Source organism: Sarcophilus harrisii, chromosome 3 (assembly GCF_902635505.1).
Source record: "Sarcophilus harrisii chromosome 3, mSarHar1.11, whole genome shotgun sequence".
NCBI classification, from domain to species: Eukaryota; Metazoa; Chordata; class Mammalia; order Dasyuromorphia; family Dasyuridae; genus Sarcophilus; species Sarcophilus harrisii.
In genome coordinates, this window is record NC_045428.1 from 365,212,161 (window position 1) to 365,225,966 (window position 13,806).

The 13,806-nt window shown below is 34.3% G+C and overlaps 1 protein-coding gene across 1 annotated transcript; it reads left to right on the forward strand.

Moving 5' to 3' along the window:
• The first annotated feature begins 9,470 nt into the window (after nucleotides 1-9,470).
• LOC100926212 (olfactory receptor 149-like) lies at nucleotides 9,471-11,936 on the forward strand. The gene is given in 2 exon segments (XM_003764099.3): nucleotides 9,471-11,048; nucleotides 11,050-11,936. Coding segments are annotated over 2 exon segments (930 nt in total). The 5' UTR covers nucleotides 9,471-10,959; the 3' UTR covers nucleotides 11,891-11,936.
• The last annotated feature ends 1,870 nt before the right edge of the window (nucleotides 11,937-13,806 follow it).

Consider the following 13,806-nt stretch of genomic DNA (forward strand, 5'->3'; position numbering starts at 1 on the left):
CTTGGTGGTATCTAGTATTTTTTTCTAGTTGTTAACAGTATTTTGGTCCTTGCACACATAATCTGCTCTCCTGATTGCCTGCTCGTCCCACTGGGGAAACCTCATTCCTTCCACTCTTGTTTCTCTCTAAATGTTAAATTCTAATCTTTTAGATAGCACTCTCTAATTCAGCCTGAAGCCCCAGTTCCCTTGGTTTCGCGATACCTTTGGCAGGAACTTCCAGGAATATCAAGATAAACTTGTAATTCATGCTATTGCTAGAGGAGAAAGAGCAATGGAATGACCTAGCATTTGTAAAAATATTTTTCTAGGTATCTCATATTGGAGAAACATTCTGTATTTAGTTGAAGATATACAATCCTGAGTTCAGCTGTACTAACCTTTCTTTTTTACTTTTTCAAATTTTTTTTAGGGTGACTGGGGGTCCTAAGGAATTAGATCTAACACCTTCTTAGTTAAGGACTTTGATGCTCACAGGATGAAGGATTTTATAAATTCTAGATTAGTCTCTGTGAAGTTTCTTCAGAAGTGTGGAGACTCCTAATATAATAATAGAATAATCTTAATAAGTATGTGTTGGGGGCGATGGGGTAAGGTTGACGGGGTTGAGAGAAGAGAGGGAGGATGGGATTTCTCATAACTTGTTAAAGACAATAACCAAGTCAACCAAAACCACTTTTGTCAACAGGTCTTTCACAGGTCATCAAATACAGGTCATTACAGCAAGGACTTGCCACAAGCCATCACACTTTATTGAACCAAACAAGTTATGGTTTTTAAGCAAGGTCACTTAGGAGTGGCAGTAGTGATTTCTAGGGATTGAGTGGGTTTTGCAAATTTAAGATACTTAACACAAGTTAATACATATTCTTACATATTCTTAACACAAGTTAATACAGCATGGGACTATCTTATAAATCAAATGCAATTAATATAGTCAAGATATGATTGATCATAACTCATTTTTATAGCATTAACTAACATAACTAACACTTCATCCCATTTTTCTTAATTCCCTAACAATCACTGATACCCATTAAATCACAATGAAGTGAGTAATGATTAAATCTAACAAAGATGTCAAAATTATCTTGACTTTAAGAACTTTCCTAAGACTAAGTAACAGGAAATATTCTTAATATTTTAAGAAAGTAGTTTCTACAATAATCTTAAGAGATGGAAACCAGCTAACTATCAAGTAATATTAATATAGAAGCTACAAGCAAATCCTAACATTCAGGACATTAAGGAAATGAGCAAGTTTAAAACAGGATATTAGCTTCTGGGGTACTTTGAGAAAATATTTGGGAAATAAGATTCTATTCAAGAGTAGGAGGAACAACTCTGAGCTTGGGATAAGGAAACAGGTTTTTCATCCTACCCTGCCTTTGTAATTTTGAGAAGCTACTTTATATGGGAGAAAAATATTGAGGTATACTGAATACCATTATAGAAGTGTATTTCCATTCTATATGTTCATATCTATTAAAAGAGAAGGGAGAAAAAAAGTGCTAATTAGCATTTATTAAATACCTATTATGTGTCAGACAGTGTTAAACAGTTTGGATGAGAAGGGCTCAAATGAAGTTAGAGAAGGAGCTGAAAGGGGAAGTGATTAGAGTTAAATGATATGAAGGACAAAGCATCAAGGGAGGAACTAACACTATATCAGTGGGGTCAGCCCAGCTTTTTCAATAAATATTTCTCTCTGTAAATTTCTAGCCTTGACATTGGTATTTGAGAGTTGTCCTAGCTATATTTGAGGTGCAAATTAATTCAATCCAGCAAAAATTGATATTATGAGCTCCATTTTTTCTTGAGGAAAGAAATCACTGTGCTCTACCCTGGTTCCTGAAGTGTCTGTGTTGGAGGGTAGGGCTACATAATTCAGGGAGAGGTGAAGCTCATGCTCTCTTTTTCTGGAATCAGGCTAAGAGGTTATAATTTTCCTTAATCTGTAGAGTTTTCATATTTAGTTTCCTATTTCTCCTTAGGAATATATCTGAACAAATTCTTGTCGGATAAATGAAGGGACAAGAAGTAAAATACAAGGAAAAGGAAAAAAGGAGCCTGTTAGTAGATTCTGAAGTGAGTGAAGAAGCTCCTTGGATATGGACTGTTATTAGAATAATGTACCACTTGTTATCTCTGTCTTTTGGAAGACTTGATTATCACACTACTTTTACTCCCAGTTTAAAACACTTTTTTTTTTTTTTGGCATGGGGAAACAACTTGAATGACCTTATTTTTTAAAAAATTAAGACTTGTTTGCCCAAAGATTTATAAAGGTTCTATTCTTGTTTAAAGATTTTAGGAGTTAAACATTTTTGGTTAAATTATTAAGTTTGTGTCTAATTTTCTTTTATTTTCAAAAGTCAAAAAAAAAAGTCTTTTTTTTTTTTGAATTAGCAAGGTTATGTTCCTTTACAAGTTCTGGGGCTTTGATTTTAGAAATACATTTACTTATTATTCTGATGTTTGAATTGGTGGTCTACATACCTAGTTTCTACCAAATTGCTTTTCAGTTCTCTCAGTAATTTTTTTTTTCAAATAGTGATTTATTGTCCCAAAATGTTAGGCCTTTAGATTTCTTAAACACTAGATTACTGTGGTCATTTAATAATGTGTATTGTGCACACAATATATTTTATTAATCCATCCATCTATTTCTTAGCCAGTACCAGATTGTTTTGATGATTCTGCTTTGTAATAACAATTGAAATCTAGTACTAGTAAGCCACCTTCCTTCAACATTTTTTCAGTTTGCTTGATGTTCTTGTTCTTTCTTGTTCTTTTGTTCTTTCAGATGAATTTTGTTATTTTTTTTTCCATTTCTCTAATTTGGTTGTTAAGAGTGATTGGTATGGCATTGAATAAGTAGATTCATTTAGGTAGGTAGAATTGTCATTCAAATTATTTTGGCCCAGCCTACCTGGGAGCAATCAATATTTTTCCAATTATTTAAAACTGACTTTTTTGCGTGAAGTATTTTGTAATTGTGTTCATATAGTTCTTAGGTTTGTCTGGTCAGGTATCATCCCAAGTATTTTATATAGTTTATAGTTAATTTGAAGTGGAATTTTTAATGACTATCTATAATTATGTAGCAAGAAAGTCTAATGAAATGATCCAAACTTTCAATCATGTTTCTTGCTCAGCTCCTTCTATATTCTTTTGCTTTCATACTTGAACCATTTCTTTAGACCCTGTGCTCTATTTTGAATTTCCTTTTTATCCATTTCACTATTAATGTTGCCCAAGGGATAGGTGATTGATAAGAAGAGGGAAATTCTGAACTAATTGCTTCCTCAGAGGATTTATTGAATACATCATGTCCCGAGAGCTGCATCAGGGAATTCAAAGAGCTTTCTGGCTTCTGAAACCTCTGAGGAAGCAATTCATAGGGTATGTTTTGATTATATAATTCCTCAGAGACTCCCTGACTGATAAATAATAATATTGGGGCTCTTCTAGTGAGAGTATGACCTTCCCTGCTTTCAGTAGCTAGGAATGAATGAATGTTAGGGTACCGATGATAGTATTATATCTGGGGTGGGGGAAACAACCTTCCACCAAGACCTGCCACAATCACAGATGAACAGTGTAAGTACCTGGATTAATTGTCCATCTGTCTTCCCTGCTTTCACACTTATTGAAAGAAGGAGATGAACAGGACCATATGATCATTTGAAGGTTATGGAGGGACTCCATCCTACTGGAAAGTCCACTGCAATTTAGCAAAGCCACAGATCTATTAAAGTGAGCACTAGGTTGGTTCTTAAGTACAAGGAGTAGGAGGTTGACTTCTTTATACCTGACTCTTTAATCGTTTTAAAGCCACTTAGTATTCGGAGAGAAATAAATTTAGTCCTTACTTCTACGTGTTAGAAGGATTTTATCTTAGATATCCTGGTCTATAGAATCTCATTCCTCTTGTTCCCTTGACTGAATATAATGAGGAATATATTCTAAATAAACCCTTCCATAGAATCATAACATTATAGGAGTTAAGTTCCTTTTAGCTTTAAAATTAATGATGACATCTATCATTTGTTCAGCATTGTAAAGTTTATAAAATACTTTCCTCACAACTGTGTCAAGTTAAACAATTTTAAGTTAATTATTGCCATTTTACAAACACAAAACTGATTTTAAAGAATGAAAGTAAAAGTCAGAGCTAGCAGTCAAGTCAAATTCATTTCCTACTGCAAAGACCTTTCTATTACTCCACACTGATTCTATCACATGAATAATGACAAATATGACCAAAAAATGTGATTTTTTTTCAAGGAGTTGAACTCATGGGAATTACTCCACTCTAATATAGCTCAAGCTAATTTTTAACTTAGTTATTATAAAATCAAGCATTTTTACAACATTTTAGCATTGGAACCTTTTAATTCACATATTTGCTCCTTAATGTTATCTTCATTTTATAGCTGAGGAAAGAACAGAGATAGTCTATGATTTGCCCAGATTGATAAAACTAATAAAGATCTGAGACAAGATTCAAAATTAAGTTTCCAAAACCAACACAATTCACTGTGTCATGCTTCCTTGAGAGGATGTAAATCCTAGAATTGCCTAAGTCCATAGCAGTTAATTGACTTACTTATATCAATAGGCACTTTTCAAGAATATTTGAATTGTTGACTTTCTCACTCCAAACTCAAGACAATATTATATTATGCTATAGCTATAAGATTAATGACAACTCGACTTTCATGTTTTATGTCTATTTGGAAGGGACATAAAGATAGGAGGGAATTGGGACAGATTAATCAGTAAGATTTCTTGAAGAAGGTACTTTTTAAGCCAGACTTTAATGTATTTCTGGAATTTCAAGAAGCTGTGACCTCTTCATGTCCCAAGGATAGTAGGATTACAAAGTATGGGAATACAATGAACTATACTGTTTTGTAATACATCTCTGCTGAAAATGGCTTGAGGTAATACTGACAGAACATATCTGTATAGTACTTCAAGAATGTGTATGTTTTTATGGCATATAGCAGGTGTTTTTGGATCTCTTATATGGAGCTATCTAACAGATATTTTGAGTTAGAGTTGGAGCCCATTATACCAGGAAATCAATACTACAAGAGACATAAAAATAATCTTGATCAATTGTTTAATGGGCAGAAAACCTGAGAGAAATTAGGAGGTAGACTGATAAAAAGCAAAATCTCTCAATTTTTTCTTGAAACTCTCTGGGGTTGAACACCCAGGAGTGTATTTGCAATCAGTGAATGGATATTGGCCTTAGAGCTGGGTGTAATCAATAGGAAGCATTTGTTGCCCCTTAGTCAAACACAGAGAATACATTTTAACTGTCGTCCACAATTCAGAGAAGGTTTTGATTATATATCTTGTAGGAGAAGGGTGGATCTACCTTCAGAGCCCACACAGTTAGATATCAGTAGTGTGACAGAGTGGGAAAAGTACTAGCTCTGATTTCAGGACAAACTTCTATTCCAAGCTCTACTCTTATACTTGCCATTTGTAAAATCTTGAATAAGACCTCTAACTTCCCTGAGTCTCAATTTTTTCATTTGTAATATATGGATATTTGTACTATTTATCTCATGAAATTATTAAAAGTCTTGAGGAGCTGTAGAAAATGTATCTTTATTATTAACTTTATTTGCTCTAAAACTTTGCTATCATTGACTATTGATTGAATAGAAATGCCCTCCTTAGTACATAGTGAGACTAGGCCAAAGAAAGAAAAAGCCTGTATAATAGACATTTACAAATTTTAAGGCAATGAGTTACTATGAAATAATTTATGTCATTCGAATTTTCAGTCAGGTTGATCTGAAAATCAGGCATGTTGATAAGATGAGGATGGCAGAATCCTAAGGAACAATTATTTCCTATTGCAGTAAAGTTGGTTGCCAAGAGTGAAAATAATTAGCAGCTACAAGTCCAGTTGAGCATATGGAGAAATCACTGGAATTCCAGCATTTGCTCCCTATATTTGTATGCTTACTGTATTTGATCAATTTACCAATCAGATTTGGGGATATAAATGTGCATTAACCTAGGTTAAAATAAATTTATAAGTAAGAATAACAATGTTTTATTAACATATATGATTATGACCTCATATTCTTTTGCCCCAATGGTAGTAAAATTTGTTACTTTTCAGTAATTTTCAGTCACATCCAACTCTCTGTGACCTCATTTAAGATTTTCTTGGCAAAGGTACTGGAGTCATTGGCCATTTCCTTCTCCAGGTCCTTTTACAGATGAGAAAACTGAGGCAAACAGGGGTAAGTGACTTGCCCAGGGTCATATAACTAGTAAGTGTGTGAGGCAGATTTAAACTCAAGAAGTAGTCTTCTTGACTCCAGGCTTGATGTTCCATCCATTGTGTCACCTGGCTACCCAGTGTGGAGATTACCATGGTTTTATCAAAATGGTTCTAAAGGAGGGTAAAATTTGGCAGGTTCCTTCAAAATGGAAAGGTTTCAGATGTCAGATTATTGTACATAAAATTTGCTTTGCTAACTTTACATAGATTTTTATCTCAGTTGGCTTCAGGATGTTGAAATTTCTGGCCACAGCAAACTCAGAAACCATTTGCTAACATATTATCTTTTATATCAGCAGAGGCAAAATACATATATAGTGAAGTTGTGTATCCTAAATTTAAGTTTCATGATGCCACGGAATCAACTTTTAACCTTTTCTTTTGATTTCAGGGTGATTGTATTTCATTAAGTTTTGATAAGTTTTAGCAATGAAAAAGAAAAATTGAAGGGATATTTCCTTCCCTGTACTTTTTTTTTTTACCTTTTTTATACTATGGGCTTCATATTTAACCAGTGTTGCTATGTAGGGCATGCCTGCTGTTCATTCAGCATTCCCACTGCTCATTGTGCATGAATGCCAAACTTTAGCTTTATTGCATCTGCTAGAACAGTTAAGCAGTATTGGAGACACTTCATTTGTCTCCAATCATTGATCAACTGTTGGGAATAAGCAAGGAAAAGAAGAGGCTTGTAAACCACAACTTAAAATAATGAGAGGTAGCTAGAACTTTATTCCATCATGATGACAAAGAGGAAGCATTTCCAGAGTATGATGATAGGAATTTATTATTATTATTATTTTTTTAGTGCAGTGACTGCCAGGCTCAGATCTCAACTTAAAGTACAATGCTAATCTGTACTACTCACATGACACCCCTATGATCCCTTTTCCACAGGGCTTCTCTTCTGCGACCCAAGACACCCCACAAATATCAATTAGAGCACAAGCCAGATTTTTCAGTGGATAATTTCTAGATACTCTTGCAGGGTTCAGTTGTCCTTAGGACCAGTAATATTGTACACTCTCTTGTCACTGAATTTGCCCTAGGTACTTTAGCAAGAAACCTGATTATTCAGACCATTGAGACATAGAATTTTTGTATCAAATAGTCATTTGATAACACATGCAAATCTCTTGACAAATGTTCAAGCTCAATATAAATTCTAGACATTAATTAAAAATAGGCTTTCATTAATTTCTTATTGTCTGTTCTAAGTTCTAGAAATACAAAAAAGGACAAACAGTTTGCATTCAGGAGTACATGTTTGAATGTTGGAGACATGTAAATAACCAGATACTTATAAGATATATACATAATAGATGAAATCAATTTGCAAAAAGTTGGAGAAGGAAATGGTAAACCCTTCCGTATCTTTGCTAAAAAAAACCAAATAGAGTCATGAAGAATCAGACATGAATGAAATGACCCAACAATAATTTTTAAAGAAGTATTAGCCTCAAAGGAATGGAAAGAAAGCCTTGTACAGAGTGCAGAATTTGAACTGGATTCTGAAGGAATCCAAACAGGCAAAAATGAGAGGGGCAGATAATTTCAGGCATGCAAGGATAGTCAATGAAAAAGCATAGAGATTGAAGTTGGAGTGTCTTGTTAGAGAAACTAAAAATATAACAATAGAGATAATAGAAGTAAGAAGTATTTAAGGTGTAAGAAGAATGGAAAGATAAGTATTGATAAGGTTATGAAGAAATGTAAGTTCCAAATATTAGATTTGATCCTTGAGATAATAGGGAGCTACTAGAGCTCAGTGGATGAAAGGATAACAATTAGAACTTTACTTTTTTTATTGAATTAAGTAGAAAATAAAAACAAAACAAAACAAAATAGAAAAAGAAAGAACAGGAAAGTAAAACAAAACATTGTCCTGTGCCCAGCAGAACATCGGGGAGAATTCAAAATATATAACAATATATTTCCATTTCAATAAAGCATATATAATAATAGAAGAGATTATATTTGTGAATGTCCATCTTTCCTTTGCTTCCTTGTAGGTTATTCTTTTGTTCTCTGCTGTGCAGTTTTTATTTTATTCTTTTCCCCCCTTTCATCCTCCTAACCTTCCCCATGCAGGCTGTAGTTAAGCACAGTTACATACATATACACACACACACACACGTACACAGACATATTTATATATATGTATGTGTGTATATATATACATACATATATACACACACATATATATTCATATATATGTATTCATGTCTACCCATATCCCACATATATCCATATACACATACATACACATATATACTCAGACACACACACATTATGCATATTCATTTATCCATTTGTAAACACGCATCTAAAACAATATAAATATGGTTGACATATAATATAAATTCCTCTCTTGAGTAAATCTTTAAGTTTGTCTAAGATCAATGATTTCAAACCCTACTTTTCTTTTCTAACAAATTCTATTCCTTGTCCTTGTTGTAGCGTCTCTGTATGTCTCTTATTTCCAATCTCTGCTAACTCTTCTACTTGAATTCTGCACCTTAACTTGCCTTACTATTACTTCACTTCTCTCACTCATAGATTCCCTCCCTTATCTTCTCCCCCAACCCTAACATTACCATTCTTCTGCATACCTCATGCTACTCCTGTTAATCTAAACACCCTTCTGTACTTCATCTTATCTTACATCATCCTTTCATTCCTTTCTTGCATTATTGTGTCTAGATTATTTTTTTTTTCTGAAGCATTTGTGGTTAAGTGACTTGCCCAGGGTCACAGAGCTAGGTTGATTCTTTTTTTTTTTTTTTTTGGTCACAGCTTTCAGATAGTCTGATTATTCTTACTATTTTTCTCTTTTTGATCTGACGAGATATGTTGTGTTTCTTATATTTTATATTTCATTTTGTTATTTCTTGTTCTCTTAAAGTTTCACTGGCTTCACTTGCCCAAGTCTGATTTTTTTAAGACAACTAGAAAGTTGCTTAACTTTTCTCCCATAATATTGTTTTTCTTGGATGGTTTTTATTTTTTCTTCAATCTCTCTCATTTGATTTTTAAAATTATTTTTGTGTTCTCTTCATTTTCTCAGGACAAGTAACCATTTAATGTTAATCTTTGGGGTAAAAGAAACTTTTTTTTTAACCTCCTGCTCTTCCCTTTTCCCACAGTAATTTTTTACAATTGGATTCTTTCTTTGCTGATTTTTAAAATGAGAAATATTAATATAAGCACCTCTAAACATGGGATTGAAAAATATTGCCTCTAGCTTCACTTTGATTCTCCTCTCCAAACCCCAAATCAAAATCTCTGCATTCTTCTAAAGTGCCCAAAGCTAGCAGCATTTCTGCCCTACTGCTTCTGCACTCACTGAGTGCTGGTAACTTTTCAACCAGGGTTACATCTCTGTAGCACAGCTGGGAGTAGTGTTCGTATTCAGCAGAGATTCCTTCAGTCTTTCTGGACTCAGACCTCTGACTCCCCTCACTGTGCTGGAGGTGAAAGTTATTGTGGTTCTGCAGCCAAACCCAGCAAATTCTCCACTTGCTGTTTCTGTGGAGCTATCCTGGAGGTATTTGCACGTCACACTAGTTAATCATCAGCTTAGTCTTTGTTGTTCCAGAAGAACTCCTGTTCTGCCCAATTTTTCTGTTTTTCACCAGTCTATGTTTTCCCTGAGGCTCATTTTTTTTCTACTTGTAGGGGAAATCTGGAGAACTTCAAATTTACTGAGCAACTGGAACACTTTTCCAGAATCTTCCCCTTAGAACTTTACTTTTGAAAGAATATTTGACACCTGAGTGAAAGACCGTTTAGAGTGGATAGATACAAGCCAGAGAGACCATATACAAGACAATATCAGTAGTTTAGGTGAGAGATGTGCCTGGGCTAATGTTGTGACTGTGTGGGTGTAGAAAAGGGAACAAGAAGCTCAAAAAACAAGGTAGAAGGGAAGTTTAACAATGGGTTGTATATATAGGGTGACAGAGAGGTAAAGCTTGTAAGCCTAATGACTAGGAAAATGATGGTGAACTAAATACTATTAAGGTAGTCCATAAAGGAGGAGGTTTTAAAGAAAATATAATAAGTCATGTTTTGACTCATTGAGTTTCAGATGCCTATGGAACATTCAATTTGAGAGTTCTAAGAGACATTTGGAGATGCATAACTGGATGATGATGTTGGTGATGATGATGTTGTAGAAGAAAATGATTATGATGATGAATAATTGACTTGCCTAGGATTAGACAATTTTTAAAGAGATAGTTGGAGATGCATAATTGGTTAACGAAGATATTGGTAATGAGGATGTTGAAGAAGAAAATGATGATTATGAGGATGAATAATTGACTTGCTTAGCATTAGATGTCTAAGGCAGTTTTGAAACATAGATCTTACTCCAGAACACTATCCATTATGCTACAATGTCTCTCAAATGAGGCAGCAAATATGAGAGCATTTTGTAACTTATAGCACTACAAATACTTGCTCTATGTCAGAAAGCAGCCCAAAGTCTTCTATTCTAAAACTAATAGATTTTTTTCCCTTTTACAGGTATATTTGTATTATGTGCATTGAACCTTGCCTTGAATCTTTGACACTAGAACCCACTCTTTGGCATCCTGTGTACTCCCTACCAGGGATTGGTTGATTTTTCTTTCACACAGATGAAGAATTATACAATGGTGACTGAGTTTATTCTCTTGGGAATCCCTCACACTGAGGGAATGGAGATTCAACTTTTTATTGTTTTCATCTTTCTATTTCTGCACCCTGCTGGGGAACCTGATGATTTTATTGGCCATTATCTCTTCATCTCGCCTTCATACACCTATGTATTTCTTTCTGTGTAAGTTATCTATTTTGGACATTTTTTTCCCTTCAGTGAATTCACCCAAAATGCTGTCCTATCTGTCTGGAAAAAGTCATGCAATCTCATATGGAGGTTGTATATGTCAACTCTTTTTCTATCATTTTGTTGGCTGCACTGAATGTTTTTTGTGTACTGTGATGGCCTATGACCGCTTTGTTGCCATCTGTTTCCCTCTACGGTATACAGTCATCATGAGCCCTAAGGTGTGTGTCATATTAGGCCTCGGGTCTTCATTTTTTGGCTTCATTCAGGCCACTTTCCTCACTGTCCTTACCTTCCAATTGCCCTACTGTGGACCCAATAAGGTGGACTATTATTTCTGTGATATCCCAGTGATGCTGAAATTAGCTTGTGCAGATACCTCAGCCCTGGAGTTGGTGGGTTTTATCAGTGTGGGACTTATGCCTCTTAGCTGCTTCCTCCTCATTCTTACTTCATATAGCCGCATTGTTTACTCCATCTTGAAGATCTGCACAGCAGAGGGACGGTATAGAGCCTTCTCCACTTGCAGTGCTCACCTTACAGCCATTCTTCTTTTGTACATACCTGTGGTCCTCATTTACTTACAACCTACCCCCAATCCTTGGCTGAATGCCACTGTTCAGATCCTGAATAATCTGGTAACTCCTATGCTGAACCCCTTGATCTTCAGCCTGAGGAACAAGGAAGTAAAAGCATCCTTAAAGAAGTTGCTGCAGCAGTTTGGATTCCTTTCTGAGAAGTGAGAGACAGAGAAATGGTCTGTTTGCATTTATAAATATACAAATTTATATTGTTCTCCTGGTTCTGGTTATTTCATTTTACATTAGTTTTTATAATGTTCCCAGGCTTTTCTGAAACTATCTCTTTCATCCTTTCTTACACCACAAAAGTATTCCATCATATTATTAAACCCTAAGAATTAGGGTTCAGCCATTCCCCAATTGATGGATATCCCCTCAGATTCCATTCTTTGTCACTATAAAAAAGAGATACTATATATATATATATATATATATATATATATACATATATATGGATTCTTTTTCATTTTCTTCGATCTTCTTGGGTATATAGTATTAGTAGTAGTATTATATAGGTCAAGGATTATATGCAGTTTTAAAAACTTTTAGGCACAGGTTCAAATTTCTTGCTCGAATAGTTGGACTAGGTCACAGTTCCACCAATAGTACATTAGTGAACCTATATTCCCACCACATCCCCTATAGTATTTGCCATTTTTCTTTTTTGTTGTCATGGTCAGTCTGATAGGTGTCAAGTAGTACCTCTGAGTCTTAATTTTTGTTTCTCTAATCAATAGTGAGCATTTAAAAAAAGATGATAACTTTTATTTCTTCCTCTAAAATATTTCTGTTCATATCATTTAAATAATTTATCAATTGGAAATTGACTCTTAATATTTATAAATTTGACTCAGTTCTTCCACTATTTGAGAAATGAGACCTATATCAGAAATTTGCTGTCAATTTCCCCCTCCTCTGTTTCTTCCTCTATTTTCTTCTAATTCTGACTACACTGGTTTTGTTTATGCAAAATCTTTTAATTTTATATAATCACAGTTACCCATTTTACCTCCTTTGGGAATCTTTCCATCTCTTGTTTGGACATAAACACTGTGGCATGTTGGTTTATGCCTAATTTATCCACCACTTTTTAGTTTTCACAATAGTTTTTGTCAAATAAAGAGTACTTGTCCAAATGATTGGAAAGTCATTGGGGGTTTGGGGGTTTATCAAACATGTTATTGTGCTTATTTGCTTCTCTATATTTTGTATCTACCAGTACCAAATTGTTTTAATTATTATCACTTTGTAATATAGTTTGATATGGTCCTGCTAGGCCCTCTTCTTTCAAATTTTTTTTCACTGATTCCTTTAATAGTTTTGACTTTTTGTTCCTCCAGATGAATTTTGTTATTATTTTTTCTAGCTCCGTAAAATAATTCTTTGTTAATATGATTAGCATAGCATTGAATAAGTAAATTAGTTTAGGTAGTATTGTCATTTTTATTATATTAACTTGACCTATCCATGAGTAAGTGATAAATTTCCTGTTATTTAGATCTCTCTTTATTTGTGTAATGATGGTTTATAATTGTGCTCATATGTTCTTGTGTCTATTTTGGCAGTGTTGTACATTGTCTGCAATCATTTAAACACAGATTCCTCTTTCAGTTTCTCTTTCTTTCTCTTTCTCTTGGGTTTTATTGTGATAATAAATAAAAACATTTATGATTTATTTTTCTGCTTTATAGTGTTTTAAATAGGAATGAGTGTTATATTTTGTCAAAATGTTTTTATGCATATTTTGACATAATGTCATTTTTTCCTTTTTTTTTGTTACTGATCTGATAAATGTGATAAATCATGGTATATGAGCCCTTTGATCTCAGAAGTGAGATGAATGAGGTGGGAGACTCATAGAGTGTGAAAAAAACTCCAGTTTATCATGCCATACAGCCTTGTTGATACACATTTTTGCAAGCGTGATCAGCGGGTGAACAATAGGCAATCCCCAATCATCATTCAGGGAAGCATTTTATGGGCTTTGCGTATGCATGGTATCTGCCAGTAGGAGAGCCAATCCAGCAGTTCAATAGCTCAGGCAACCCTGTTCATGTAGTCACTGGCTGTGACCCTCC